We start from the raw sequence: 27,546 nt of genomic DNA, 5'->3' as shown, positions 1-27,546 counted from the left end.
ATGCTGTCATTGTTAGATAGGACAGAGAAATGGAGAGAGTAGAAGACAAAGAGGTGGAGCGATAGAGACATCTGCAGATCTTCAACACCTGTGAGGAAACTCCATTTCAGGTGGTTCTTCTTCTAGTGTTTGCCATTTCAGGTGGTGAGCTCAATGATTAAACCAGGATCCTTATGTCACTCCTTGGCTTGATGCCATGTGTACTTAACCTGCTGTGTAACTGGCTGACTCCCAAGAATTGTGTTTTTTTTTAATTATTCATTTATTTATTCCCTTTTGTCCCCCCTTTTTCTATTGTTGTAACTGTTGTTGTTGATGTCGCTGGATAGGACAGAGAAATGGAGAGAGGAGTGGAAGACAGAGAGGGGGAGATACCTGCAGACCTGCTTCAATGCTTGTCAAGCAACTCCCCTGCAGGTGGGGAGCCGGGGGCTTGAACCAGGATCCTCATGTTGGTCCTTGTGCGTTGCACTACGTGCACTTAACTCAATACACTACCACTCGACTCCTAGGGCAAGAATTGTTTTTCTTTTTCTTGTTTTTCTAATTCCAGTGATCTTATATGTGCAAAGACCACTATTGATTACAATATATCTAAGCACTGTTGACATCAGTAAGTTCTCAGTACCAAGTGGATTTTTCATATATTAGAATTTAAGACAAAGAATCAAAATACTTACTCTTTACATATATAGAATAATCAGAGGTATGCGTTCACTTGTATCATAGAACTGTCATCCCTACATTTAAAGATATTTACTTATATATTATCACAAGATGGAGAGATAGAGACACAATAAAACAGAACATAACTACCCACGGAGTGCAGAAGCTCACACCAAAAACTATTACATTGAACCACTAGCCTCTGCATCATATCTTAGGTTGCATCTTTCTTTCTAATCTTATTACAGTTTATGCTCAAGATTGATTTCCATTGTGAATATTTTCATGTATTTGAATTTAGTGGAACATCTAACTATTACATTCAGGGGGTTTTGCGTCACTGTGAATTCTTTCATGTTTACAAAGAGCAGAATAATAGAATGTTTTCAACACTGCTTATATTCATCAAATTTCTCTCCACTGTGAGTTATTTCATGATGACAAAGATGACAGACTTGAATCAATGTTTTGCTGTTTATATCCACTGGGTTTCTTTCCACTGTGAGATCCTTTCAATATCAGAAAACTAGCTTAAATGAATATTAGACTACATGGTTACATTGATGAGGTTTCTTTCTCACCACTGTGAATTCTTTCATGGTTCCGAAGACTACTGGAACTAGTGAATGTTTTACTGCATAGTTTACATTCATAGGGTTTCTCACCACTGTGAATTCTTACATGTATCCGAAGATTACTGGAACAAGTGAATGTGTTACCACATTGTTTACATTCATAGGGTTTCTCACCATTGTGAATTCTTTTATGTTCCCAAAGATGACAGGATCTCCTGAATGTTCTGTTACATTGTTTACATTCATAGGGTTTCTCACCACTGTGAATTCTTTCATGTAACCGAAGATAACTGGAACAACTGAATGTTTTACTACACTGTTTACATTCATAGGGTTTCTCTCCACTATGAATTCTTTCATGTTTCTGAAGACCACCAGATTGCCGGAATGTTTTACTACACTGTTTACATTCATAGGGTTTCTCACCACTGTGAATTCTTTCATGTAACCGAAGATAACTGGAACAACTGAATGTTTTACTACACTGTTTACATTCATAGGGTTTCTCTCCACTATGAATTCTTTTATGTTTCTGAAGACCACCAGATTGCCGGAATGTTTTACTACACTGTTTACATTCATAGGGTTTCTCTCCATTATGAATTCTTTCATGTATCCGAAGATTACTGGAACAACTGAATGTTTTACTACACTGTTTGCATTCATAGGTTTTCTCTCCACTGTGAATTCTTTCATGTGCCCAAAGACTACTGGCATAACTGTATGTTTTACTACACTGTTTGCATTCATAGGTTTTCTCTCCACTGTGACTTCTTTCATGTTTATGAAGAGTTCCAGATTGCCGGAATGTTTTACTACACTGTTTACATTTATAGGGTTTCTCTCCACTGTGAATTCTTTCATGTTGCTGAAGAGCTGCAGATTGCCGGAATGTTTTACTACACTGTTTACATTGATAGGGCTTCTCTCCACTGTGAATTCTTTCATGTATCTGAAGATGACTGGAACAACTGAATGTTTTACTACACTGTTTACATTCATAGGGTTTCTCTCCACTGTGAGTTCTTTCATGTGCCCGAAGATTACGGGAAGAACTGAATGTTTTACTACACTGTTTGCATTCATAGGGTTTCTCTCCACTGTGAATTCTTTCATGATTCTGAAGAGTTCCAGATTGCCGGAATGTTTTACTACACTGTTTACATTCATAGGGTTTCTCTCCACTGTGAATTCTTTCATGTTTCTGAAGAGTTCCAGATTGCCGGAATGTTTTACTACACTGTTTACATTCATAGGGTTTCTCTCCACTGTGAATTCTTTCATGTACCCGAAGATGAGTGTATTGTCTATATGTTTTACTACATAGTTTACATTCATAGGACTTCTCTCCACTGTGAATTCTTTCATGTTCCAGAAGACTACTGGAACAACTGAATGTTTTACTACATAGTTTACATTCATAGGGTTTCTCCCCACAGTGAGTTCTTTCATGTGCCTGAAGATGACCAGCTTGACTGAATGTTTTAGTACATTGTTTACATTCATAGGGTTTCTCTCCACTGTGAGTTCTTTCATGTGCCCAAAGATGACTGGAAGAACTGAATGTTTTACTACATAGTTTACATTCATAGGGATTCTCTCCACTGTGAATTCTTTCATGTTTTTGAAGATGAATAGGATAAGTGAATAATTTGTTGTATACTTCACATTCTTGAGATAGTCTAGCATTATGACTATCTTTGCCCTCAGAGATTTTTACTGTTGTATTACTGCAAAATAATGAAGAATTAATTAATGACATTTTAATGAATAACACTGTAATTGATTATCAAAATGTAGGACATTGTTTTACTTAATTAGCCACAAAATCAGACTTTAGAAATAGATTTGACTAAAACATATAATGAGGGAGGGAGTCGAGTGGTAGTGCAGTGGGTTAAGCACATGTGGTGCAATGCATAAGGATCCTCTTTTGAGCCCCCAACTCCCCACCTGCAAGGGAGGTGCTTCACAGGCTATGAAACAGGTGCCAGTGTCTATCTTTCTCTCCCCGTATTCCCATCCTCTATTTCTGTCTGTCCTATCCAACACGAAATCAAGAACAATAAAAATATTAACTACGGAAGTTGGGCGGTAGCACAGTGGTTAAGCGCAGGTGATGCAAAGCACTAGGATCGGCATAAGGATCCCGGTTCAAGCCCCCGGCTTCCCACCTGCAGGGAAATTGCTTCACAGGCGGTGAAGCAGGTCTGCAGGTGTCTATCTTTCTCTCTCCCTCTGTCTTCCCCTCCTCTCTGCGTTTCTCTCTGTCCTATCCAACAACGACGACAATAATAACTACAACAATAAAACAATAAGGGGAACAAAAGGGAATAAATAAATTAAAATATTTTTAAAAGGCTAAAAAAATTCTTTAAAAATACTAACTACAACAATAAAAAACAAGGACAACAAAAGGGATAATAATTAAATATTAAAAAAAACAAAATGAAAAAATCAGATATTGAAAAATAATAAAAAGATCTCAAGTTAAAAGTAAAGTTTAAAAAAATGGTAAAAACGGCTGGGCAGTGGTGTACCTGGCTGAGTGCACATGCTGCAGTGAGCAAAGGACAGGCTTCAAGCCCCCATCCCCACCTGCAGGAGGAAAGCTTTGCAAGTGGTGAAGTAGGAATGCAGGATTCTTTATCTCTACCCTCTACCCTCCCCATTCCATTGATTTCTGTATGTCCCTATCCAATACATAAGTAAATAAAAAAATTCATAATACCTAAATACTCATATAAATATATTATGCCAAATATAAAACTCATAATACCTAAATACTTTCATATAAATATATTATGCCTAATATAATGGTATCATTACAAGTATTTTGCATGCATTAATTGAACTTCTATTGGTTAATAGCAAGTTTTCGCTCTGTATTGAAATTTTGCACTAGAAATATTGATCTTTTCTGGAAGGGCTACCTCTCTAAGTATCATAAAAATATAGATATTTGCAAGGCTCATGGCTCCAGCCCCGAGCTCCCCACGCGCAGGGGGGTTTCTTCACAGGTGGTGAGGCAGTTCTGCAGGTATCTATCTTTCTCTCCCCGTCTTCCCCTTCTCTCTCCATTTCTCTCTGTCCAATATAACAATGACAACATCAATAACAATAACTACAACAATGAAAAACAAGGACAACAAAAAAGAAAATAAAAAATATTTAAATATATATATATTCATACATTGAAGATATTCTTATTGCTTCCTAGTGTATTATTTTATAAATACTTAACATCTTTTCCCCTATTTAAATTTTCCATTTGTTACATGTGAGAAAGATTTTCCTGTAAAGTGGAGAAAAGACAGATAATGTAGGACATCATTATGGTACTCAGTGCCTCAGATGTATTACTGTAAAATAACGTAAGGGAACTTCAGTCATGTACATCACATACATCATATTGGAGTCACTTATCCAACGATTCTATAACCTAGTCATGAAGTATTTTTGATTTGCTTATTTAAAAATTTGATCTATTTGTGGCAGTGACTATAATTTTCATTTTCTGAATGAACTGATTTAAAAGGGGTCATATGCAATTGTTAGGTCAGTAGAGAGCACACAATTAAGAACCCATGATGCTACTTATTCACGGAAACCATGCAGGCACCTGATCTCAGTAAATTACAGAGACAACACTTTTGAAAACACAGTCGTTTTTTAGGTGGTACATCATGCTTTATTGTAAATGTGACTCTCACCTTTGTTTACTCGCATGCAAGATATGCTGGCCTTCGGTGGAATGTCCTTGTATCTTTTCTAAAAATGCAGAATATAAAACGTATTAGAAATTATAAAAATCGTGGCAGAGGGTAGACAACATAATGGTTATGCAAACAGACTCTCATGCCTGAGTCTCCAAAGTCCCAGGTTCAATCCCCCGCACCACCATAAGCCAGAGCAGAACAGTGCTCTGGTAAAAAAAAAAAAAAAAAAAGGAAAATTTAATTAATTAATTAATACAAAAAGAAATTTTAAAAATTGAACTTTTCATCCATCATGAGTCACAATCAATCCTTGTTCACTGAACAGTATCTCTGTCTCTACACTGGTGAAGAAAAAGTGATTTGTCTTCCCGTTGAAAAATTAAGGCTATTAGAGTTACCTAGTGAAAGAAAGTTCCTCAAGTTTTCACACATCACATCTCTGTAGAGTTTCTTCTCTGAAGGATTCAATAGTGCCCACTCCTCTTGAGTGAATATCACAGCTACATCTTCATAGGTCACTGAGCCCTAAAATAAGTGCAATGTGTTCATGGGAGAAAATGTGAGTGACAGCAGATTAGCCATTCAGTCTCTACTTTAGGAAACCTGTGAAGGATTGTCTCATCATAAAATATGTCTTTGGTGCCTTGAAAATCAAATACCTCTTAATTATGGTCTAGAAGTTGGTACATTGATTATAACAATGGCTTCTCACAAGGCCAAGTTCAATCACTGGCATCTCACATGACAGAGAAATATCCCTATTCTCACTCTTCCCCTCTATACTTTTCTAATTAGTAAATGATAAAACCTTAAAGTTGTGTGGGAGTACAACTGAAAGGATGCTCATGTTACCATATAAAATGACCAAGATTCTATATATCCTAGTTCTCACATGCACGGGGGGAGGGGGTGGACCTGCACTCTTCACAAATGGTGAAGTTTTGGACATTTCCTTCCTTATTTATAATGAAAAGTTTATATAGGTAAAGAGAATTTGATAGGGAGAGTGAAGGAGAAGGTAACTGGAATTGAACCTATAGCCCCTGGGGACTTAGAGCTCAAAGTTGGTGTGTCTTCTATCTTCAGTTCTTCTCATAAAAAGAAAATAAACATGAATTTCATTTATTATATATGAATAACAATATAACATCACACACACACACAGATATATCTCTACTTCACTTTACTTATTAAATTCTCTTCACCTATATAAAACTCAAAAATATAAATAAGAAAATAGCCACTGGGTGTAATGAATTCATAATGAAGCCACAGTGATAAAAAAATAAATAAAAGATGGGATAAAAAAAGAACACATAGCATCCAATAGCACAGCTATATACAAGATACTGGATACTGTACAGCAAACCATAACAAAAGGACTTTTCGAAGGTACTCCCCCCAGTCCTGGAACCCTTGGATAGGGCCCACTTTCCCGTATGTGTCTCCCAATCCAAACCAAATAATATTGCATCCGCCGATCACAACCTAACCAACACGATTGCCACCTCAACATGCTTCACCTCAGACTGTGTCCTGAGACTTCACATGTGGAATGACAACCCTTCGGCTTCATTACTCAGGTGAGACCTTTCCTTTTATAGTACACTCTAATTTCATCTCAGGTAGTTCACTTTCTAACAAAGTCCCAAAACCTAGATATACACCAGTTTCTGTGAGAGAGGGCTTATGTTCACACGTATCCATAAACTAATGCAAAATATATACCTGAAAGCAGAAGTACATTAGAGTTTGCAGTGAGTACCTCCCTAACACTTCCTCTCCACTATTCCAAGCTTGGGATCCATGATTGCTCAACAAATTGTTTGGCTTCGTATGTTAACTCTCTTTTCAATCACCAGGTTCCAGATGCCACCAGGATGCTGGCCAGGCTTCCCTGGATTGAAGACCCCACCAATGTGTCCTGAAGCTCTGCTTCCCCAGAGACACACCTTACTAGGGAAAGAGAGAGGCAGACTGGGAGTATGGACCGACCAGTCAACGCCCATGTTCAGCGGGGAAGCAACTACAGAAGCCAGACCTTCTACCTTCTGCAACCCTCAATGACCTTGGGTCCATGCTCCCAGAGGGCTAGAGAATGGGAAAGCTATCATGGGAGGGGGTGGGTTATGGAGATTGGGTGGTGGGAATTGTGTGGAGTTGTACCCCTCCTACCTTATGTTTTTGTTTATTAATCCTTTCTTAAATAAAAAAATTAATTAATTAATTAAAAAAAGAACACATGTGATGATTATGATAAGTTTGTTAGAAATGAAACAGGAAGAGTTCCGGGAGGTTATGCAGTGGTAAAGTTTTGGACTCTCAAGCATGAGGTGCTGAGTTTGATCCCCGGCATCAAATGTGCCAGAGTGATGTCTGGTTCTTTCTCTCTCCTCCTATCTTTCTCATAAATAAATAAAATATTAAAAAAGAAAAAAAAAATGAAGCATCTCAAGCCACACAACTTTTTATTATTAACACGTGCAGGGCAGGGTGAACCTGGTTAAGGGTACATATCACAAGATCTAGGTTTGACACTTGCTTCCCTCCTTAGTGGGGGACCCTTCATGAGCAGTGAACAGGCCTGCAGGTGTCTCCTATCAAATAAAATGGAAAGGGAAAAAATGGCGTTCTGCAGGAGTGGATTCAAAGTTCTCACAATGAGCTCAGGAAATAACTCTGGTTTAGGGTTGGGCCATAGTGCAGCGGGTTCAGTGCATGTGGAGCAAAGTACAAGAACCAGAGTAGGGATCTCGGTTCGAGCCCCCAGCTCCCCAGCTGCAGGGGAGTCACTTCACAATCGCAGAGCAGGTCTGCAGGAGTCTTAAGTTTCTCTCTCCCTCTATGTCTTCCCCCCTCTATCCATTTCTCTCTGTCATATCCAACCACGAGCGACATCAACAATAACAGTATTAACCACAAGGCTTCAACAACAAGGGCAAGAAAAGGGGGGAAAAAGAAATAAACAGGGTGACAGAAAAAAAAGGGGAACCAAGAAGAACAGTAATCCAGTAATATACAACCTCCTCAATTTTTGTCTATCATAGGAAGTAAAATATAATTTATAAATAGAAAAAGATGCTATGAGGAGGAAGGAACCACTGTGGAAAGTCTGTAGCAGTGAAAGGGTATTTTGGTCCTTAAGATGCACATGCATGTTACAACAGTAACCAAAAACCTATAGAAGTCATCCTCAGTACAGTACATAATAACTGATTTGGAAATGTCTTCAGAGACTTGAGCTCAACATCAATGATAAAAAAATAAATGGAAAAATGTACCACTGAGACTACATCACATTTAAAATATTTGGTATAATCACAAAACCTAACAGCAACACAAAAAAAATGCAGTAAAATAAAATAAAGCATATTTACATGCTATACATCAAAGCGCTAATCAGCAATATATGTACTCACACAACTCAGTAGAGTAACATGAACAACCACAGTAAATGTACAGAAAGACATTTATAATCTCTTTAACCAAGAAGATGTTTAGTCACAGGGCAATTAAAAATCGCTCAGTCCCTGAGTGTCAGATATCTGCATATTAGAACAATAAAGTTTCATTTTTTAAAAAAAAGTAATTCTGGTTTATTACCCTTTTGTAGATTTACTGAATTTTATAATATCTTACACAAAACTAAGAAAAGCATACATAGAAACTAAGCACAATTTTGTTAGGTCTCTGATATCCCAGGAAAGAAATCTTTCTCAGTGGGAATACCGGATTAATGACATTACTTTTATCTGCAAAAATTAAAACATTTTCAACAGTTCTGTGTCACTAATCAACATAAGAATAGTTCATCCCGTATACAATGCTGGGTAGAGAGAAAAAGAAGGCTAGGCGGTCAAGTGGTGGCACACTTGGTTAAGTGTTCACTTTAAAATGTGCAAATACCCAGTTCAAGCCTCCTGTCCCCATAAACTTAAGGAAAGCTTCATGAAATGTGAAGGAGGGCTGCAGGTTTCTCTCTGTGTCTCCCTTGCTATCTCCGCTGCCTCATCCATTTCTCAATCCTTTATTAAATAAATACACAAATATTTTTAAAATCTGCTTTAAAAAAGAGAAAAAATTCCTTCCAGCTCCATCCAAGATGAGTCAGAGAAGGTGTGTTCACTGTTCTTAATAGCTGCGTAGTATTCCATTGTGTATATATAACAGAGCTTTCTCAGCCACTCATCTGTTGTTGAGCACCTGGGTTGCTTCCAGGTTTTAACTAATACAAATTGTGCTGCTATGAACATAGGTGTATACATATTTTTTTGGTTGGGTCTTACAGTGTCCGTGAGTATATCCCCAGGAGAGGACTTACTAGGTCATATGGAAAGTCCATGTCTAGCTTTCTGAGAGTTTTCCAGACAGATCTCCACAGAGGTTGGACCAATTTACATTCCATTCCCACCAGCAGTGCAGAAGGGTTCCTCTGTCCCCACAGCCTCTCCAGCATTAGTTGCTGCTATCCTTTTTGATGTTTACCATTCTCACAGGGGTTAGGTGGTAGCTCAAAGTTGTCTTTATTTGCATTTCTTTGACAATCAGTGACCTGGAGCAATTTTTCATGTCTATGTTAGCCTTTTTGCTTTCTTCTTTTTTGAATATTCTGTTCATATCCTCTGCCCATTTTTGGTTGGGGACATTTGGTTTTTTGTTGCTAAGTTTGCTGAGCTCCTTGTATATGTGGTTATTCATTTCTTGACTGATATATGGCATCTGAAGATCTCCCATTCTCTGAGGGATCCCTTTGTTTGTGTGATAGTTTCTTTGGCTGTGTAGTTTTTCAATTTGATGAATTCCCATTGATTAGTTATTATCATTTTCTACTTCTTTTTTTTTTTTTTAAAGAATGGAGGTTGTTTTTCTAACTTAAAAAAAAAATTTTTTTAACTTTATTTTTATTATAGATAAAGACAGACAGAAATTGAGGGGAAGGGAAAATTGAAATGGAGAGAGACACCTGCAGACATGCTCCACCACTTGTGAAACTATCCCCCTGCAGGTGGGGACCAGGGGCTTGAACCCACGTCCCTGTGCACTATAGTGTATGCTCTTAACCAGGTGTGCCACTGCCTGGCAAATAAGAATACAAAAAGAAATATGATGGGAAAAAAACAGTAAATGAAACATGTAACAATTAAAATTCAGCTTATTCAAGAGGAAAAAGAAACAGACATTGATGTTGGCAAGTCACTTACCCAAGAAACTGCCATCTCTTCCTCTTTCCCTGAATGTCAGGCCAGAAAAGGGAAGATCAGTCACAGCAATAGCTTGAGACTCTGTTTAAATCTATCAGCACAGCCTCTTCACTGGACAGTATGGGCCCTAGATGGAAGATACTGTAGTGAATAAAAGGTACAATACCCTAGCTGTGCAATGGAAACAGAAGAGGTTATTGAAAGATTTAAGTTATCCTGACTATTAGGACCATGACAAAGCCCACACACTCTACTGACATGTCTTTTAACCTTTTAACTTTTCTTCAACAAAAACATCCACAAAAATCTAGTATATGGAAGTCAAGCGGTAGCGCAGCGGTTAACTGCAAGTGGCGCGAAGCTCAGGAACCAGCCTAAGGATCCCAGTTGAGCCCCCGGCTCCCCACCTACAGGGGAGTCACTTCAAGGGGGCGAAGCACGTCTGCAGGTGTCTGTCTTTCTCTCCCCCTTTCTGTTTTCCCCTCTTCTCTCCATTTCTCTCTGTCCTATCCAACAACATCAATAACAACAACAGCAACTACAACAATAAAACAACAAGGGAAGCAAAAGGGAATAAATAGGGCAGGGGTAGATAACATAATGGTTATGCAAATAGACTCCCATGCCTGAGGCTCCAAAGTCCAGGTTCAAACCCATGCACCACCATAAACCAGAGTTGAGCAGTGCTCAGTTCTCAGTTAAAAAAAAAAGGAGAGAATAAAACATTTAAATAATAATAGTGACCAAGCATCTACAATGCCGAGGCCTGGCCCAGAGCTGCAGCACGGCAGCACGTGAGGCGGCCGACCGCAGAGTCGCAGCACAGGATCCTGCTGGGGGACCAGCTCCAGCAGGCCAGTCCTGCCCGGCCGCAGACACGCAGCTGGCGGCCACCTGCAGCCGCACAACCGCGCAGGCGCCGCGCACTAGGGAACCGCAGCCCCGCGCCTCCGCAGACGCGCCGGTCCTCCCGCAACCAAGGGTAGAGGCCGCCGCGCTCAGCGCCGCTCCTGCCGTGGGTCCGCGCCCCCGGTCGCCCGCCGGAGCCCGGCCGGAGCCTGCCCGGGACACCCTGCGCCCGCCCCAGCGGCTCACGCCGAGCCCCCGCGGGCCCCGCACCTCCCCGCAGCTCCGCGGGCCCCAAAGCGGGGCGAAGGGAAGCGGGACCCAGACCAGCAGGGAGGCGGCGCAGAATGGCCAGAGGCGAGGCTGGCGCACCTCCCCGACACACGCAGAGCCCCAGGTCTTTAAGGCCGGGTCACGCCGAAGCCTCAGCCGGCTCCCGCCGCCACGCGACACCCACCAGCTGCGACTGACCTGACCCCGTTGTGAAACAGACTCTGCATGGCCTACTCGCAGCTACAGCAAGGCTAACCTGCTGCTCAGCGGCGCGTGTGCAGGACCCCGCTGGCGGCGCTTGGCCTGACCGGAGCTGTAGTCCGCCACCTCGCCGTCAGCCGCGGGAGAAGATCCGAGCGAACTACAGGTCCCAGCATCCCGTGCGGCTGGCCTAAGCTGACGCTCCCGGAAACACAGATGTCTCTGCCCTGGAGCCCAGTGCTGCCTCTCTAGCTTGGTGGTTCAGGGTCGGCTTCTTGGGGTTTTTAAGGAGCCGGAAGCTCTAGATAACGAATTAGTGAGCTGCTCTGGCCCCGATGGTGACATAATGAGAACAATCTAAGCTGTTTGCTTTTTTATTGATTTGATTTTTCATTATTTTGAATGGAGAAAGTGAAATTGAGAGTGGAGTCCAGTGATGGCGCACCTGGTTGAAAGCACATGTTATAGGCACGAGACTTAATTTATCTTCATTTATTTATTGAACAGAGACAGCCAAAAATCAAGAGGGTTGGAGAGATAGGGAGGGAGAGAGACAGACAGACACCTGCAACCTGTTCCCTCTTCGCTCAGACCTCTCTCTCATCTCTGCGGCCCGCACAACAACAGCTGGTTCCTTTCTGGGTCTGGTGGGATATCTGCAGACACCTCCCTGACCTTTGGTGTGCTAAATGCCACCAGATAAGCCGGATGGGGGCTTCTGAACTTACAGACTAGCAGGCAGTTCAAAAGTTGCCATCCATGTCCGAATGTCTGTGGCTTTTATCCCTTTTATCCCTGAGCTGGTTGGGATGTGGATTCTCATTTCCAGCCAATGAGAATTGGGGTCTTCCTGACATGTATGTCTAACTTTATCAGGTGATATAGACGTAGGGCCTGCCCTGCACAGGACTTTATCTTATGCAGGTGTAAGGTGCATTTCAGAGAACTCAGTGGCGGCATTAGCTTGCCCTGCACAAGACTTTATCTTATGCCGGCCTGCAGGGGCATTTCAAAGAACTACGGGGGCCGCATAAAGCTTGCTCTGCACTAGGCTTTATCTTATGCCTGTGCAGGGCCATTTCAGGGCGTTTATCCTGCATAGGACTTATCTATGCAGACCTGCAGGACTTGGGGGCCAAGGTTCTAAGTTTTATCTTTTACTTTCCTTTGTCACTTAAAACTCAAAAGAGTATTTTAGCACTTTACTTTTAACAATGTTCCATCACTCAAATAAGCATTTTAACATTTCAAACTCAAAATAATATTCTCACACTGGAATATTCAGTTTAACTCTAACAAACACTCTAAACTGAAACAACTTATCCTCATATTTCCAGCCTATTTAAATATTTCACACTCAGAGGAATACTTTCACACTTAATATTCTCACACTTCTTATATATGTCTTAAGTAAACGCTTACTGTTTCATGTACATATTATTTCAAGTACATATTGTTTCACGTACACACTTTAATATTATTCTAAGTTCATATAACTTATAGATTAATATTATTCTAGTCTAAGTTTGGGCATAAGTCACAGCACTAGGTTCACACTCCTTATACATTTATATTATTCTATCCTAAGTTTGGGCATAAGTTACAACATATTTGTTCAGGAATCTGAGGTCTCAGCCCTTGTGTTGAAGGGGTCGTGTTTTCTTCATCTGGTATATGTAAGGGACACTTACCTGAATGCTTGAATATTCTTGTTTGTGACATTCCATCCCCTTGGTCCCGAGGCCTAGAAGGCCTGAAAGGTCCAGTGGTCTAGGGGGAGCTTGAGAGAAAACTGGGCCGTACCATATACCATATAGGTTCACATTCCTTATACATTTATATTATTCTATTCTAAGTTTGGGCCTGCACTTACCTGAGGTGCAACATTTTACGTCCCCTCCAATAACTCTGAGCTATGTATTGGTGAATACATTCCTCGATACGAGGTTTTAAGATCATACAAGCTGCATGTGGTTCTAAAGTTTGGGGCTGATAGGCCTTGTCTGGTGGGGGGTGTCTAGAGTACCAGTCTCCTTCCAGGAATGTGAATGTGCCCTCTGGTTGCCTAATTAACATGTATAAAATAAGAAATACTGTGTATATGATCCTTTACCTGTGTAACAGGCTCACAATCCTGCTGCCCAGGTTGCCGTCTGTAGTAGAGGGTCCCTGTGTACACGTTTCTTAGGATTTAATGGATCATGCCCTATCAGATGGTGTGCTAGAGTGACCAACTGGTCTTCATCTTCTGGCCCTGGCTTTGAGTAAGTTTTCCAAAACATAATATTGTATTTGTATGGACAATATTGGCAACGAATTTCCTTAGGAAAAATGTTTCTACAGAGTCTAGATTGGACATTGTATATGAAACAAAACAGAAAGCCTTCAAAACGCATTTTGGAACAATTATAGAAAAACCAAAATTGATTACTCTGTGTTCCCAGATTACACTTCCACCCGGAGTCCCATGGATGTTCCTTCCTGCCGTGGCTTCCAGACCTGATAGACATAGTCACAGCAACAGTGGCACACTGGAATGCAAACTCTTGACTGTCAATGCAGAATAACAATTACACAGGTGATCCAAAACATCTGTTTCATCCAATACCACCAATCACAAAAAAACAAACAGAAAATCAAGTTGCACAGCTCGGGCCAGAATATCCCCAAATGAGTATCTCTTACTAGTGGATCTGTGTATAAAGGTGTTGGGTTGTAATACTCCCACAGTTTTGTGTGCATCATGGATCTTTGCCTTGAGCAACTGTTCCTGTTTCTCTATTTTCCATTTATGTATACTTATTAACTGTTTCTCTTTCCTTGTGGCAATACCCCATATTTCATTAGCAGTTTTAATAAAATGGTTGTAATTTTCCCAGTCTAATTCAAAGTCAAATAGTTTGGTCGTATCAAAATAATGCTTCTCTTTATTCTATTTTTTATTCTATTCTTTATTCTATTTCCTTCTTTTTCTTCTTTTCATAGGAGCACTTATTGGCTTTCACTTCCAGTGGTGCCAGTGAATGACCTTCAAACCATGATGTCTCTGGCTTACAGTTTTTTCTTTAACAAGTGTGTTACTTCCATGCACCAGGCTCTGCATTTAATAAGATGGCTATTAGTTGGGGTGGAGGGGGGGGAACTAAGACAGATAGCATAATGGTTACGGAAAGAGACTCTCATAACTGAGGCTCCAAAGTGTCAGTTTCAATCCCCTGTACCACCAGAAGCCAAAGTTGAGCAGTGTTCTAGTAAAACAAAGAAATATATAAATAAATACAATGAAGGGAAGAGACCATGATTGTTATTTATGCAAAGAAACTCTAGTGACTTAATCTCCAAATCTCAGGTTTAATCCTTTGCACTAGCATCATTAGAGCTGAGCAGTGCTCTTGTTAAATTGTTTCTGACCATACGCATTACAAAGTAAGACAAACTGAGGCCAACACAAACTGTGGAACCCACACAAACTGACATGACTCCAGTAGATAAGTGAAGTATAAGGAATTTATTCTTAAGTTTGAAAGAGTGAAAATATGGCCAGTCCACATACTTACAAAGAGACATCACCAAAGGACAAAAGACAAAGACAAACCTCAGCTGAGTGATCCCAGGCTGGTACTAAATCTGGTCCAGTTGCTCTGAGACAACCAGGCTTGAAATTCACCCTCCTTTAAAGGGAAAAGTGAAGGGGAATCTGCGCCATCACCCCGCCCCGACTCTCAATTTCTCTTTCTCCATCCAAAATTAATACAAATCAAATCAATAAAAAAGCAAACAGCTTAGATTGTTCTCATTATGTCACCATCGGGGCCAGAGCAGCTCACTCATTCATTAGCTAGAGCTTCTGGCTCCTTAAAAACCACAAGAAGCCGACCCTGAACCACCAGGCTAGAGAGGCAGCACTGGGCTCCAGGGCAGACATCTCTGTTTCCGGAGCATCAGCTTAGGCCAGCCGCACGGGCTGCTGGGACTTGTAGTTTGCACGGCTCTTTTCCCACGGCTGACGGCTAGGAGGCGGACTACAACTCCCGTCAGGCCAAGCGGCACCAGCGGGGTCCTGCACACGCTGCTGGGCGGCAGGTTTGAGTTGCTGTAGCTGCCAGTCGGCCGTGCAGAATCTGTTGCACGACGGCGTCAGGTCAGTCGCAGCTGGTGAGTGTAGTGTTGCAGCGGGAGCCTGACGAGGCCTCGGCGTGACCGGTCTTAAAGACCTGGGGCTCTGCGTGTGTCGGGGAGGTGCGCCAGCCTCGCCTCTGGCCATTCTGCGCCGCCTCCCTGCTGTTCTGGGTCCCGCTTCACCTCGCCCCGCTTTGGGGCCCGCGGAGTCGCGGGGAGGTGCGGAGCCCGTGGGGGCGCGGTGTGAGCCGCTGGGGCGGGTGCAGGGTGTCCCGGGCAGGCTCCGGCCGGGCTCCGGCGGGCGACCGGGGCCGCGGACCCGTGGCGGGGAGCAGCGCTGAGCGCGCCGGCCTCTGGCCTTGGCCGCGAGCGTACTGGCGCGTTTGCGCAGGCGCGGGGCTGCGGTTCCCGAGTGCGCGCGGCGCCTGCGCGGTTGTGCGGCTGCAGGTGGCCGCCAGCTGCGTGTCGGCGGCCGGCCGGGACTGGCCTGCTGGAGCTGGTCCCGGTACAAGATCCTGACTCTGCAGCCGCCTCACGTGCTGCCGTGCCCCGGTCTGGGCCAGGTCTCGGCGTTGGAGACGCTCCGTCGCTATTATTATTTCAATACTTTATTCTCTCTCTTTTTTTAAAATTTATTTTCGCTATCTATTTTAGTCAGTGGAGAGGAAATAAAATGATTAATATTAATTCATATCAGTTTATTCATACCAACTGTTATATATTTTTTGCCTCCAGGGTCATTGCTTGGGCTCAGTGCCTGCACCAAGAATCCACTGCTCCTGGAGGCCATTTTTTTCCCCTTTTGTTCGTCTTGCTGTGGTTATTAATGTTGTTGGTCATGTTGATGTCATTCGTTGTTGGATAGGACAGAGAGAGGAGGGGAAGACAGAGAAGGGGAGAGAAAAATGGACACCTACAGACCTGCTTCACCACCTGTGAAGCAACTCCCCTGCAGGTGGGGAGCCGGGGGCTCAAACCTAGATTCTTATGCTGGTCCCTACACTCCGGTCCATGTGCGCTTAACCCGTTGCTACCTCCCGACCCCCCTATAATTTTTTAATATATTTTTAATGTTTATTTTCCATTTTGTTGCCCTTGTTTGTTTTTTATTGTTGTTGTAGTTATTGTTGTTGTTATTCATATTGTTGTCGGATAGGGCAGAGAGAAATGGAGAGAGGAGGGGAAGACAGAGAGGCGGAAAGACACCTGTAGCCCTGCTTCACTGCCTATGAAGCGACTCCCCTGCAGGTGGGGAGCCAGCTCAAACCAAGATCCGTACAGTGGTCCTTCTGCTTTGTGCCACGTGTGCATAACTTGCTGCGCTACCGCCCGACTCCCTATAATTTTTAAAAAGTACATTATTTTATTTTTTAATTTTAAAAATATTCTATTTATTAATGAGAAAGAGGAGGAGGAGAGAGAAGGAACCAGACATCACTCTGGAACATGTGCTGCTGCTGATTGAATGTGGGACCTAATGCCTGAGAGTCCAGTGCTTTATCCACTGAGCCACCTCCTAGACCACTATTTTATTTAATTTTATTTATTTTATTACATATAATTTTATTTAATTATATATAATTTTATTTATTTTACTTTTATTTTATTTTTACCAGAGCTCTGCTTAGCTCTGGCTTATGGTGGTGCTGGGAATTGAACCTGGTATTTTGAAGCCTCAAGCATGAAAGTCAATTGCATAAACATTATGCTGTCTCCCCATTCCTTCAAAATTTTTCAAGTCCACCAGAGTACCTGTATTTGCAGGATTCCACCACTTCCAGTGAATTCTCCCCCCCCCCCGTTTTGTTGCCCTTGTTGTTTATTGTTGTTGTTATTATTGCTGTTGTTGTTGGATATATATATATATATATTTTTTTTTTTGACTGAGAACTGAGAACTGCACAGCTCTGGTTTATGGTGATGCAGGGGAATGAACCTGGGATTTTGGAACCTCAGGCTTGGGAGTCTGTTTGCATAACGATTATGTTATCCACCCTTGCCCTATTTATTCCCTTTTGCTTCCCTTGTTTTATTGTTGTAGATGCTGTTTTTTTTTTTTTTTTTGATCAGTGCCTTAGATTTACATCAGTAGAATGGACTTCTGGAGGCTTCCTATCAGACCAAGTCATCCTCCACCTCCTGCAGGTCCATAAAGATAGATAAAGGATATGATTTAGTAAGTTCCAGCTCTACATATAAGGGGTTAGGGGAGTAGATGAATTATGATGCCAGAAAGAGTCTGTATGAAGATGCCCAAGGTTGAAGTAAGCTGTCATGAGTTAGGGTGGAAAGGGTGACTTTATTGTACTGTACTAATGCCAGGTTGCAATGATGGCACCTTAAAAAAAAAAAGCGCTTCTTGTTTCAAAGAAGACACTGAGGTCACTGATAATGTGGTCCTACTACCCTATCCTACCCTACCCTACAAGGAATACACCTTAGGCACTCCGTGATTTCCAGATGGATGCCCCAGACCAAGATCTCTTAATTTTTGTTAGGATGGTAAAATGTCCAATGGCATCTGATTCATGCTTTGCACCCACAGGCCAACTCCATGCAAGGGGTGACCAGGGAAGAGCAGTGGTCACCAGCCTTCTTTTTTTTGCCTCCAGGGTTATTGCTGGGGCTTGGTGCCTGCACCACGAATCCACTGCTCCTGGAGACCATTTTCCCCTTTTGTTGCCCTTGTTGTTTTATCATTGTTGTGGTTATTATTATTGTTGTTGTTCTTGCTGTCATTGGATAGGACAGAGAGAAATGGAGAGAGGAGGGGAAGACAGAGGGGGAGAGAAAGACAGACACCTGCAGATCAGCTTCCGCCCTCTTAAAGCCACTCCCCTGCAGGTGGGGAGCCGGGGGCTTAAACTGTGATCCATAGGCTGGTTCCTGAGCTTCAAGCCACTTGCAGTTAACTCGCGGCACTACCACTTGAATTCCATTTACTAGAATTTTGTGTATGTTTTTGTTGAAGAAAAATTAAAATGTTGAAAGAGATGTCAGTAGAATTTGTGGGCTTTGTCATGGTCCTAATAGGCAGGATAACTCGCTAAATGTTTCCAGAACCTCTTCTGTTTCCATTGCACAGATAGTATATTGTACCTTGTACTCACTACAGTATCTTCCATCTAGGGCCCATACTGTCCAGTGAAGAGGCTGTGCTGCTAGGTTTAAACAGAGTCTGAAGCTATTGCTGTGATTGATCTTCCCTTTTCTGGCCTGAAAGACATTCAGGGAAAGAGGAAGAGATGGCAGTTTCTTGGGTAAGTGACTTGCCCACATCAAAGTCTGTTTCTTTTTTCTCTTGAATAAGTTGAATTTTAATTGATACATGTTTCATTTATAGTTTCTTTTTTTCCCCATCATATTTCTTTTTGTAATTCTGTCTCTTTTTCTGCCATGGCACTGCTCTTTTCTGGCTTATGGTGGGTCAGGGAATAGACCTGGAACCTGAGAGATCAGGCAGAAACTTTACATTATCTCCCCTGCCCTACTATTTACTTTTACATTTTTTATTATGTAAGTTTTATTTATAAAATTTCAATGCTGTGGTCTTGTAGGTGACACAGTGGTTAAGGAACTAGACACTCAAGCATGAGGTCCGGAGTACAGTCACTGGCAGCACATGTACCAGAGTGATGTCTAGCTCTCTCTCTCGCCTATGTTTCTCATGAATAATTAAATAAAATCTTAGAAAAAAGGAAATCCTGACCAGAACATAGGATAAGAGGATTACAATTCTATACAGTTACCACGACCAGAATGCCATATCCTATACCCTCTCCTGATAACTTTCCTATTCTTTATCCCTCTGGTGGTATGGACCCAGGACCATTATGTGGTCCAAAAGGTGGAAGTCTGGCTTCTGTAATGGCTTCCCCACTGCACATGAGCGTTAACATTTCAATCAATACTCCCAACCTGTCTGACTCTTTTTGTAGTGGGGCAGAGCTCTGGGGAAGCAGGACTCTCTTATTTTATTTTATTTTTTAAAAAGTATTTCAATGAGAGAGACCAGCATAGTGCTCAAATCTGTCCTACCTTGATGCTTGGGGTTGAGAGCCTCAAGTATGGAAGTATTTTGCATAACCACTATGCTATCTCCCCAGCCACTTACTCTTAGATCTCTAACTTTCCATTTAGTATAATCACTGAGACCCAGTGTCACCATTGTTGAATGTCATAATATATATAGATACAGATATAAATAGAAACAAAAAAAGGGCAGGGGGTGAAGACTTCTCTCTACAGCTGTTGGAGAGATGGGTCTTGAACACATCTGAGTTCTCACAGGTGATCATTTGTGGTCTCCACTTGGTATGCCACCATAAAGACCCTGTGAAATAATCGTTGAATACCAACACATAACTCGTGTTGTAAGTGCAACTTTGTCAGAGCCAGATATTGAGTTTCAAGCCCTGACAACACAGATAGACATGAAAAGGGATCCTTCATGGGTGTAACACTGGTGTCTTCCCTGTTTTTTGTTTTTTTTTTTGTCTACTATCTAGAGAAAATAAATAAAATTGTTCCACCAGGAATATTGGGATCATGCACAAATAAGCTGCAATAGAGTAAATACTTCCTAAGGTTGAAAGTCTTCACTTTTCTCTCTCTCTTTTAATTTATTTTTTATTTTATTTATAAAAAGGAAACCCTGACAAAACCATAGATTAAAAGGGGTACAACTCCACACAGTTCCCCCTCAAGGTCATTGTGAGATGCAGAAGTCTGCCTTCTAGAATTACTTCCCCACTGTACATAGGCATTGACAGGTTGATCCATACTCCCAGCCTGCCTCTTTCTTTCCCTAGTGGGTTGGGGTTCTGTGGAATCCGTGCTCCAGGACACATTGTTGAACTTGTTTATTTTTGTTATATTTCATAGGGTTTGTGGCTATACTAGTTTTTTTTTTTTTTTTTTTTCTTCACTGAGCCTGAAATCTGATATGCAGGAGGATCCAAGTTATTGTCTGGGGAGATGATGTCATGGCTAGAAAAAAGGATCATAAAGCTGGATCAGGTGGGAGCTGGGCAGTAGTGTGGCGGGTTAAACGCAGGTGGCATAAAGCGCAAGGACCGGGTGAGGATCCTGGTTCGAGCCCCCGGCTCCCCACCTGCAGGGGAGTTGCTTCACAGGCGGTGAAGCAGGTCTGCAGGTGTCTATCTTTCTCCCCCTCTGTCTTCCCCTCCTCTCTCCATTTCTCTCTGTCCTATCCAACAACCACGACATCAGTCATAACTACAACAATAAAACAATAAGGGCAAAAAAAGGGAATAAATAAATAAATATTAAAAAAAAAAAAAGAAAAAGTCTTCTAAGTATTGTTGGCTATAAACCCCATTGATTTGACGTGATGTAGGCCCCGCAGTCAGCTTAGGAGCCTGTGTGACCTCTGCATGCCTGTAGATCTGACCTCACATTCTGTGGTCATGAGTAGGAAGGTTCCAAGCTAGCCTAATATCAGGACCCATCTTCCTCAGGTGGTAGATAGAGTATGTTGTCCAGCCTCCCTTCAGAGGGTGAAACATTCTCTACCATTGATGATCCAAGTTGAGGGCAAGGTCCTATGGGGACCAACAAAGGGGTCTATTTTGTTGTTCCTGACAGAGATGACTGGTATCAGAAGTTCTCACCATAGCAATCAGGCAAGAGTAAGGAATCAAAGGAATACAGATTGGAAGGGAAGAAGTCAAACTCACTATTTGCAGTTGATAGGATAGTGTACATAGAAAACCATAAAAAGGAGTCTGGTGCTGGTGCACCTGGTTGAGCCCACATGTTACAGTGCGCAAGGATCCAGGTTTGAGCCCCTGGTCCCCACCTGCAAGGGGAGAGCTTCACAAGTGGCCTAGCAGAACTGCAGGTGTCTATCTCTCTCCCTTTCTATCAACCCTTTCCTTCTCAATTTCTGTCTCCAATAAACAAATAAAAACAATAAAAAATAATTTTAGAAGGGGTCTGGGAGGTGACACAGTGGCTAAGGCACTAGACTCTGAAGCATGAGGTCCTGAGTTTGAACCCCAGTAGCACATGTACCAGAGTGATGGCTTGTTGCTATGCTTTTAAGTTCTGCTTCTAAGACCCCTTCTGTTACATTGCTTGAGGCTGTAGTCTATTTACATAACCATTGTTCTCATTGGTTTAATCCTCACTGGTTCTCCTGCTATTCTCCTTCTCCCCACCCCCTATCCTATGCACTTCCTGTTCCTGAAACTTCCACCTCAGGGTGACAGAATTGTGATTAGAGATTAGGTTGTTGAACTGCATCCCTGCTTGTGAATAAATATTGAACTACATTCCTAGCTCAGCCATGAGTCCCTGGTCGTCTGTCTCCAGCCTGGGAAGCTAGCCTGGCAATGGATGGTTTTTTCTCTACTCCTATCTTTCTCATGAATTCATAAATCAATTCTTTAAAAAACAACAATACTCTAAGTAATCCAGGAGAAGGTTACTGGAAGTTATTGGGCAATATAGCAAGGAGTCATGCTACACAATCAAGTGTACAAAAGTCAGTGACATTTCTTTATGCAAACACTAAATCCAAAGAAGAGGATATCCAGAATTCACTCCCATACTCTGTTGCAGCAATTAAATAAAATACCTAGGAATAAACCTGAGCAAACATGAAAGACATGTACACTAAACTGAGTCAGTATTCAAAGAAAAAGAGAATGATAGGGGGTGGGAGGTGGCATACTGGTTGTTCGCACATGTTACAGTGTGCAAGGACCCAGGTTTGAGTCCCCAGACCCCACCTGCAGGGGGAAAGCTTCACAAGTGGTGAAGTAGAGCTACAGGTGCCTCTCTGTCTCTCTTCTTCTCTAGTCCCCCTTGCCTTTCAATATCTGGCTGTCTCTATCTAATAAATAAAGAAAGAAAGAAATTTTTTAAAGTAAAAATAGTAGAGGGCCAGGCAGTGGCACACCTGGTTAAGAGTATATACTATAGTGCACAGGGACGTGGGTTCAAGCCCCTGGTCCCCACCTGCAGGGCGAAATCTTCACGAGTGGTGAAGCAGGGCTGCAGGTAGCTCTCTCTCTCTCCATTTATATCTTCCCTTTATCTCAATTTCTGTCTTTAATAATAAAAATAAAGTTTTAAAAAAAGTTTTATAAAACTTAGAAAAAATCTCCATTCTTTAAAAAAAAAGTTGAAAATAATAATAAATCAGTGGGAGTACATCAAATTGAAAAACTGCACAGCCAAAGAAACTATCACACAAACAAAGGGACACCTCAGAGAATGTGAGAAGATCTTCAGATGCCATATATCAGACAAGAAATGAATAACCACATATAGAAAGAGCTCAGCAAACTTAGCAACAAAAAACCAAATGTCCCTAACCAAAAATGGGCAGAGGTTATGAACAGAATATTCACAACAGAAGAAATCCAAAAGGCTAACAAATACATGAAAAATTGCTCCAGGTCACTGGTTGTCAAAGAAATGCAAATAAAGACAACTTTGAGCTAGCACCTCACTCCTGTGAGAATGGCAAACATCAAAAAGGACAACAGCAACAAATGCTGGAGAGGCTCTGGGGACAGAGGAGCCCTTCTGCACTGCTGGTGGGAATGTAAATTGGTCCAACCTCTGTGGAGATCTCTCTGGAGAACTCTCACAAAACTAAACATGGACTTTCCATATGACCTAGTAATTCCTCTCCTGGGGATATACCCCAAGGACACCATAACACCCAACCAGAAAGATATGTATACACCTATGTTCATAGCAGCACAATTTGTATTAGTTAAAACCTGGAAGCAACCCAGGTGCTCAACAACAGATGAGTGGCTGAGAAAGCTGTGGTATATATATATATAATGGAATACTACACTACTACTACTACTACTACTACTACTACTACTACTACTACTACTACTACTACTACTACTACTACTACTAGCGTTTGCCCTTCTTCCGTAGCCAGTCAACAGCGTCAGGTTGAGCCTGATATAAAGTTTCGAGACCTCCTCTGAATCTGGAGAGGTGGCAGTCGTTGACTATGTGGGTCATAGTCTGTCTGTAGCCACAGGGGCAGTTCGGGTCGTCTCTGGCTCCCCAGCGGTGGAACATAGCGGCACACCAGCCATGGCCTGTTCGATAGCGATTGAGGAGGGCCCAATCATAATGTGCTAATACTACACAGCTATTAAGAACAGTGAACACACCTTTTCTGACTCATCTTGGATGGAGCTGGAAGGAATTTTCTCTCTTTTTTAAAGTAGATTTTAAAAATGTGTATTTATTTAATTAAGGATTGAGAAATGGATGAGGCAGTGGAGATAGCAAGGGAGACACAGAGAGACAAATGCAGCCCTGCTTCACATTTCATGAAGCTTTCCTCCTGTATATGGGGACAGGAGGCTTGAACTGGGTATTTGCACATTTTAAAATGAACACTTAACCAAGTGTGCCACCAATTGACCCCCTAGCCTTCTTTTATCTCTAACCAGCATTGTATATGGGATGAACTATTCTTATGTTGATTAGTGACATAGAACTGTTGAAAATGTTTTAATTTTTGCACATAAAAGTAGTGACATTAATCCGGTATTCCCACTGAGAAAGATGTCTTTCCTGGGATATCAGAGACCTAACAAAATTCTGCTTAGTTTCTATGTATGCTTTTCTTTTTTTTTTTAAATTAAAATAGTCTATGTTTTTTTAAAATATTTATTTTATTTATTTATTCCCTTTTGTTGCCCTTGTTGTTTTATTGTTGTAGTTATTATTGTTGTTGTTGTTGGATAGGACAGAGAGAAATGGAGAGAGGAGGGGAAGACAGAGAGGAGGAGAGAAAGATAGACTCCTGCAGACCTGCTTCACCGCCTGTGAAGCGACTCCCCTGCAGGTGGGGAGCCGGGGTTCGAACCGGGATCCTTATGCCGGTCCCTGTGGTTTGCGCCACCGGCACTTAAGCCGCTGCTCTATAGCCCAACTCCCAAAATGGTCTATGTATGCTTTTCTTAATCTTTGTATAAGATATTATAAAATTCAGTAAATCTACAAAAGGGTGTTAAAACAGAATTACTCTTTTTAAGAAAATGAAACTTTATTGTTCTAATATGCAGGTATCTGACACTCAGGGACAGAGGGATTTTTAATTGCCCTGTGACTAAACATCATCTTTGTTAAAGAGATTATAAATGTCTTTCTGCACATTAACTATGGTTGTTCATGTTACTCTACTGAGTTGTGTGAGTTACATATATTGCTGATTAGCACTTTAATGTATAGCATGTAAATATGCTTTCTTATTTAATTTTACTGCATTTCTTTGTCTTGGTGATAGGTTTTGTGATTATACTAAATATTATCATCATCATCACATGTGTTATTTTTTATCCCATCTTTTATTTATTTTTTTATCACCGTGGCTTCATTATGAATTTATTACACCCAGTGGCTATTTTCATATTTATATATTTATTAATTTTTAAATTTATTTTTATACTGTGTATATTTATTTATTTATTTTTAATAATTTATTTCTTTATTGGGGAATTAATGTTTTACATTCAACAGTAAATACAATAGTTTGTACATGCATAACATTCCCCAGATTCCCATTTAACAATACAACCCCCACTATGTCATTCATCATCTTTCATGGACCTGTATTCTCCCCACCCACCCACCCCAGACTCTTTTACTTTGGTGTAATACTCCAATTCCATTTCAGGTTCGACTTGTGTTTTCTTTTCTAATCTTGTTTTTCAACTTTGGCCTGAGAGTGAGATCATCCCATATTCATCCTTCTGTTTCTGACTTACTTCACGCAACATGATTTTTTTCAAGGTCCATCCAAGATGGTCTGAAAACGGTGAAGTCACCATTTTTTACAGCTGAGTAGTATTCCATTGTGTATATATACCACAACTTGCTCAGCCACTCATCTGTTGTTGGACACCTGGGTTGCTTCCAGGTTTTGGCTATTACAAATTGTGCTGCCAAGAACATATGTGTACACAGATCTTTTTGGATGGATGTGTTGGGTTCCTTAGGATATATCCCCAGGAGAGGAATTGCAGGGTTATAGGGTAGGTCCATTTCTAGCCTTCTGAGAGTTCTCCAGACTGTTCTCCACAGAGGTTGGACCAATTGACATTCCCAGCAGTAGTGCAGGAGGGTTCCTTTGAGCCCACACCCTTCCCAGCATTTACTGCTGTTACCTTTTCTGATGTATGACATTCTCACAGGAATGAAGTGATATCTCATTGTAATCTTGATTTGCATTTCTCTGACAATCAGAGACTTGGAGCATTTTTTCATGTGTTTCTCGGCCTTTTGGATCTCTTCTGTGGTGAATATTCTGTCCAAGTCCTCCCCCCATTTTTGGATGGGGTTATTTGTTGTCTTGTTGTTGAGTCTGGCAAGCTCTTTATATATGTTGGTTATTAAACTCTTATCTGATGTATGGCATGTAAAGATCTTCTCCCATCCTGTGAGGGGTCTCTTGGTTTGGGTAGTGGTTTCTTTTGCTGTGAAGAAGCTTTTTAATTTGATGTAGTCCCATAGGTTTATACTTGCCTTAGTCTTCTTTGTAATTGGATTCGTTTCATTGAAAATGTCTTTAAAATTTATGCGGAAAAGAGTTCTGCCAATATTTTCCTCTAAGTATCTAATAGTTTGTGGTCTAACATCCAAGTCCTTGATCCACTTGGAATTTACTTTTGTTGTATTTGGTGAAATACAGTGATTCAGTTTCATTCTTCTGCATGTTTCAACACATTGTTTCCAACACCATTTGTTGAAGAGACTCTGCTTTCCCCATGTAATAGTCTGGGCCCCTTTGTCAAAGATTAGATGTCCATAGGTATGGGGCCTCATTTCTGGGCTCTCAATTCTATTCCACTGGTCAGTGTGTCTGTTCATGTTCCAGTACCAAGCAGTTTTGATGACAATGGCCCTATAATACAGTTTGAGATCTGGGAGTGTGATGCCTCCGTTCTGTTCTTTTTTCTCAAGATTGTTTTGGCAATTCTAGGTCTTTTCTGGTTCCAGATAAGCATTTTTAGCATTTTTTCTATTCTCCTAAAAAATGTGCTTGGGATCTTGATGGGGATAGCATTAAATTTGTAGATGGCTCTGGGTAATATATTCATTTTGATGATGTTAATTCTTCCAACCCATGAACATGGAATATCTTTCCACTTCTTTGTGTCTTTTTCAATTTCTTTGAGTAGTGACTCATAATTTTCAGTATACAGGTCTTTCACTTCTTTGGTTAGGTTTACTCCTAGATATTTTATTGTTTTTGTTGCTATAGAAAAAGGAACTGATTTCTGGATTTCAATTTCTTCTAACTTAGTGTTTGCATAGAGGAATGCCACTGACTTTTGAATGTTAATTTTATAGCCTGACACATTACTGTATTGCCTGATGATTTCCAAAAGCTTCTTGCTGGATTCCTTAGGTTTTTCCATGTATACTATCATGTCATCTGCAAATAAGGAGAGTTTGACTTCTTCTCTTCCAATCTGTATGCCTTTAATTCCTTGCTCCTGCCTGATTGCTATGGCAAGAACTTCCAACACTATGTTGAATAGTAATGGTGATAGTGGGCAGCCCTGTCTAGTACCTGATCTGAGGGGAAATGCTTCCAGTTTGTCACCATTGAGTATGATGTTGGCTGTAGGTTTGCTATATATAGACTCCACTATCTTCAGGAATTTTCCATCTATTCCCATTTTTTGTAGTGTTTTGATCATAAAGGGATGTTGTATTTTGACAAAGGCTTTCTCTGCATCTATTGATATGACCATGTGGTTTTTGGTCTTGCTTTTGTTGATGTGGTGGATCACATTGATTGATTTACGTATATTAAACCAACCTTGCATGCCTGGGATAAACCCCACTTGGTCATGATGAACAATCTTTTTGATATACTGCTGTATCCGGTTGGCTAGAATTTTGTTCAATATTTTCGCATCTATGTTCATC

General features: G+C 41.3%; 2 protein-coding genes across 3 annotated transcripts in view; one reads left to right on the top strand and one right to left on the bottom strand.

The window, feature by feature from the left end:
* Positions 1 to 27,546, top strand: part of LOC132542421 (zinc finger protein 709-like) — a 215,596-nt gene that overhangs the window by 176,189 nt on the left and 11,861 nt on the right. The window contains exon 1 of one of the 2 annotated variants that reach the window (XM_060205016.1): positions 18,718 to 18,860. The exons of the other annotated variant lie outside the window; for it this stretch is intronic. Within the exon in view, the coding sequence (XP_060060999.1) occupies positions 18,846 to 18,860 (15 nt within the window). The 5' untranslated portion in view covers positions 18,718 to 18,845. Of the gene's footprint in view, positions 1 to 18,717; positions 18,861 to 27,546 lie in introns of those variants that run through there. 2 annotated transcript variants of the gene reach the window in all.
* On the bottom strand, positions 150 to 11,610 carry LOC132542409 (zinc finger protein 709-like). Its single transcript, XM_060204982.1, has 5 exons — positions 11,479 to 11,610; positions 10,162 to 10,288; positions 5,359 to 5,485; positions 4,955 to 5,012; positions 150 to 2,971 (listed from the first exon to the last, which is right to left on the bottom strand). The coding sequence occupies exons 2-5, from the start codon at positions 10,174 to 10,176 to the stop codon at positions 1,222 to 1,224; spliced, it is 1,950 nt and encodes a 649-aa protein (XP_060060965.1). The 5' UTR covers positions 10,177 to 10,288; positions 11,479 to 11,610; the 3' UTR covers positions 150 to 1,221.

This window comes from Erinaceus europaeus, chromosome 13 (genome assembly GCF_950295315.1).
Source record: "Erinaceus europaeus chromosome 13, mEriEur2.1, whole genome shotgun sequence".
NCBI lineage: Eukaryota > Metazoa > Chordata > Mammalia > Eulipotyphla > Erinaceidae > Erinaceus > Erinaceus europaeus.
The sequence above is the reverse complement of the archived record's forward strand: the minus strand, read 5'-3'. Positions and strand labels throughout refer to the sequence as shown.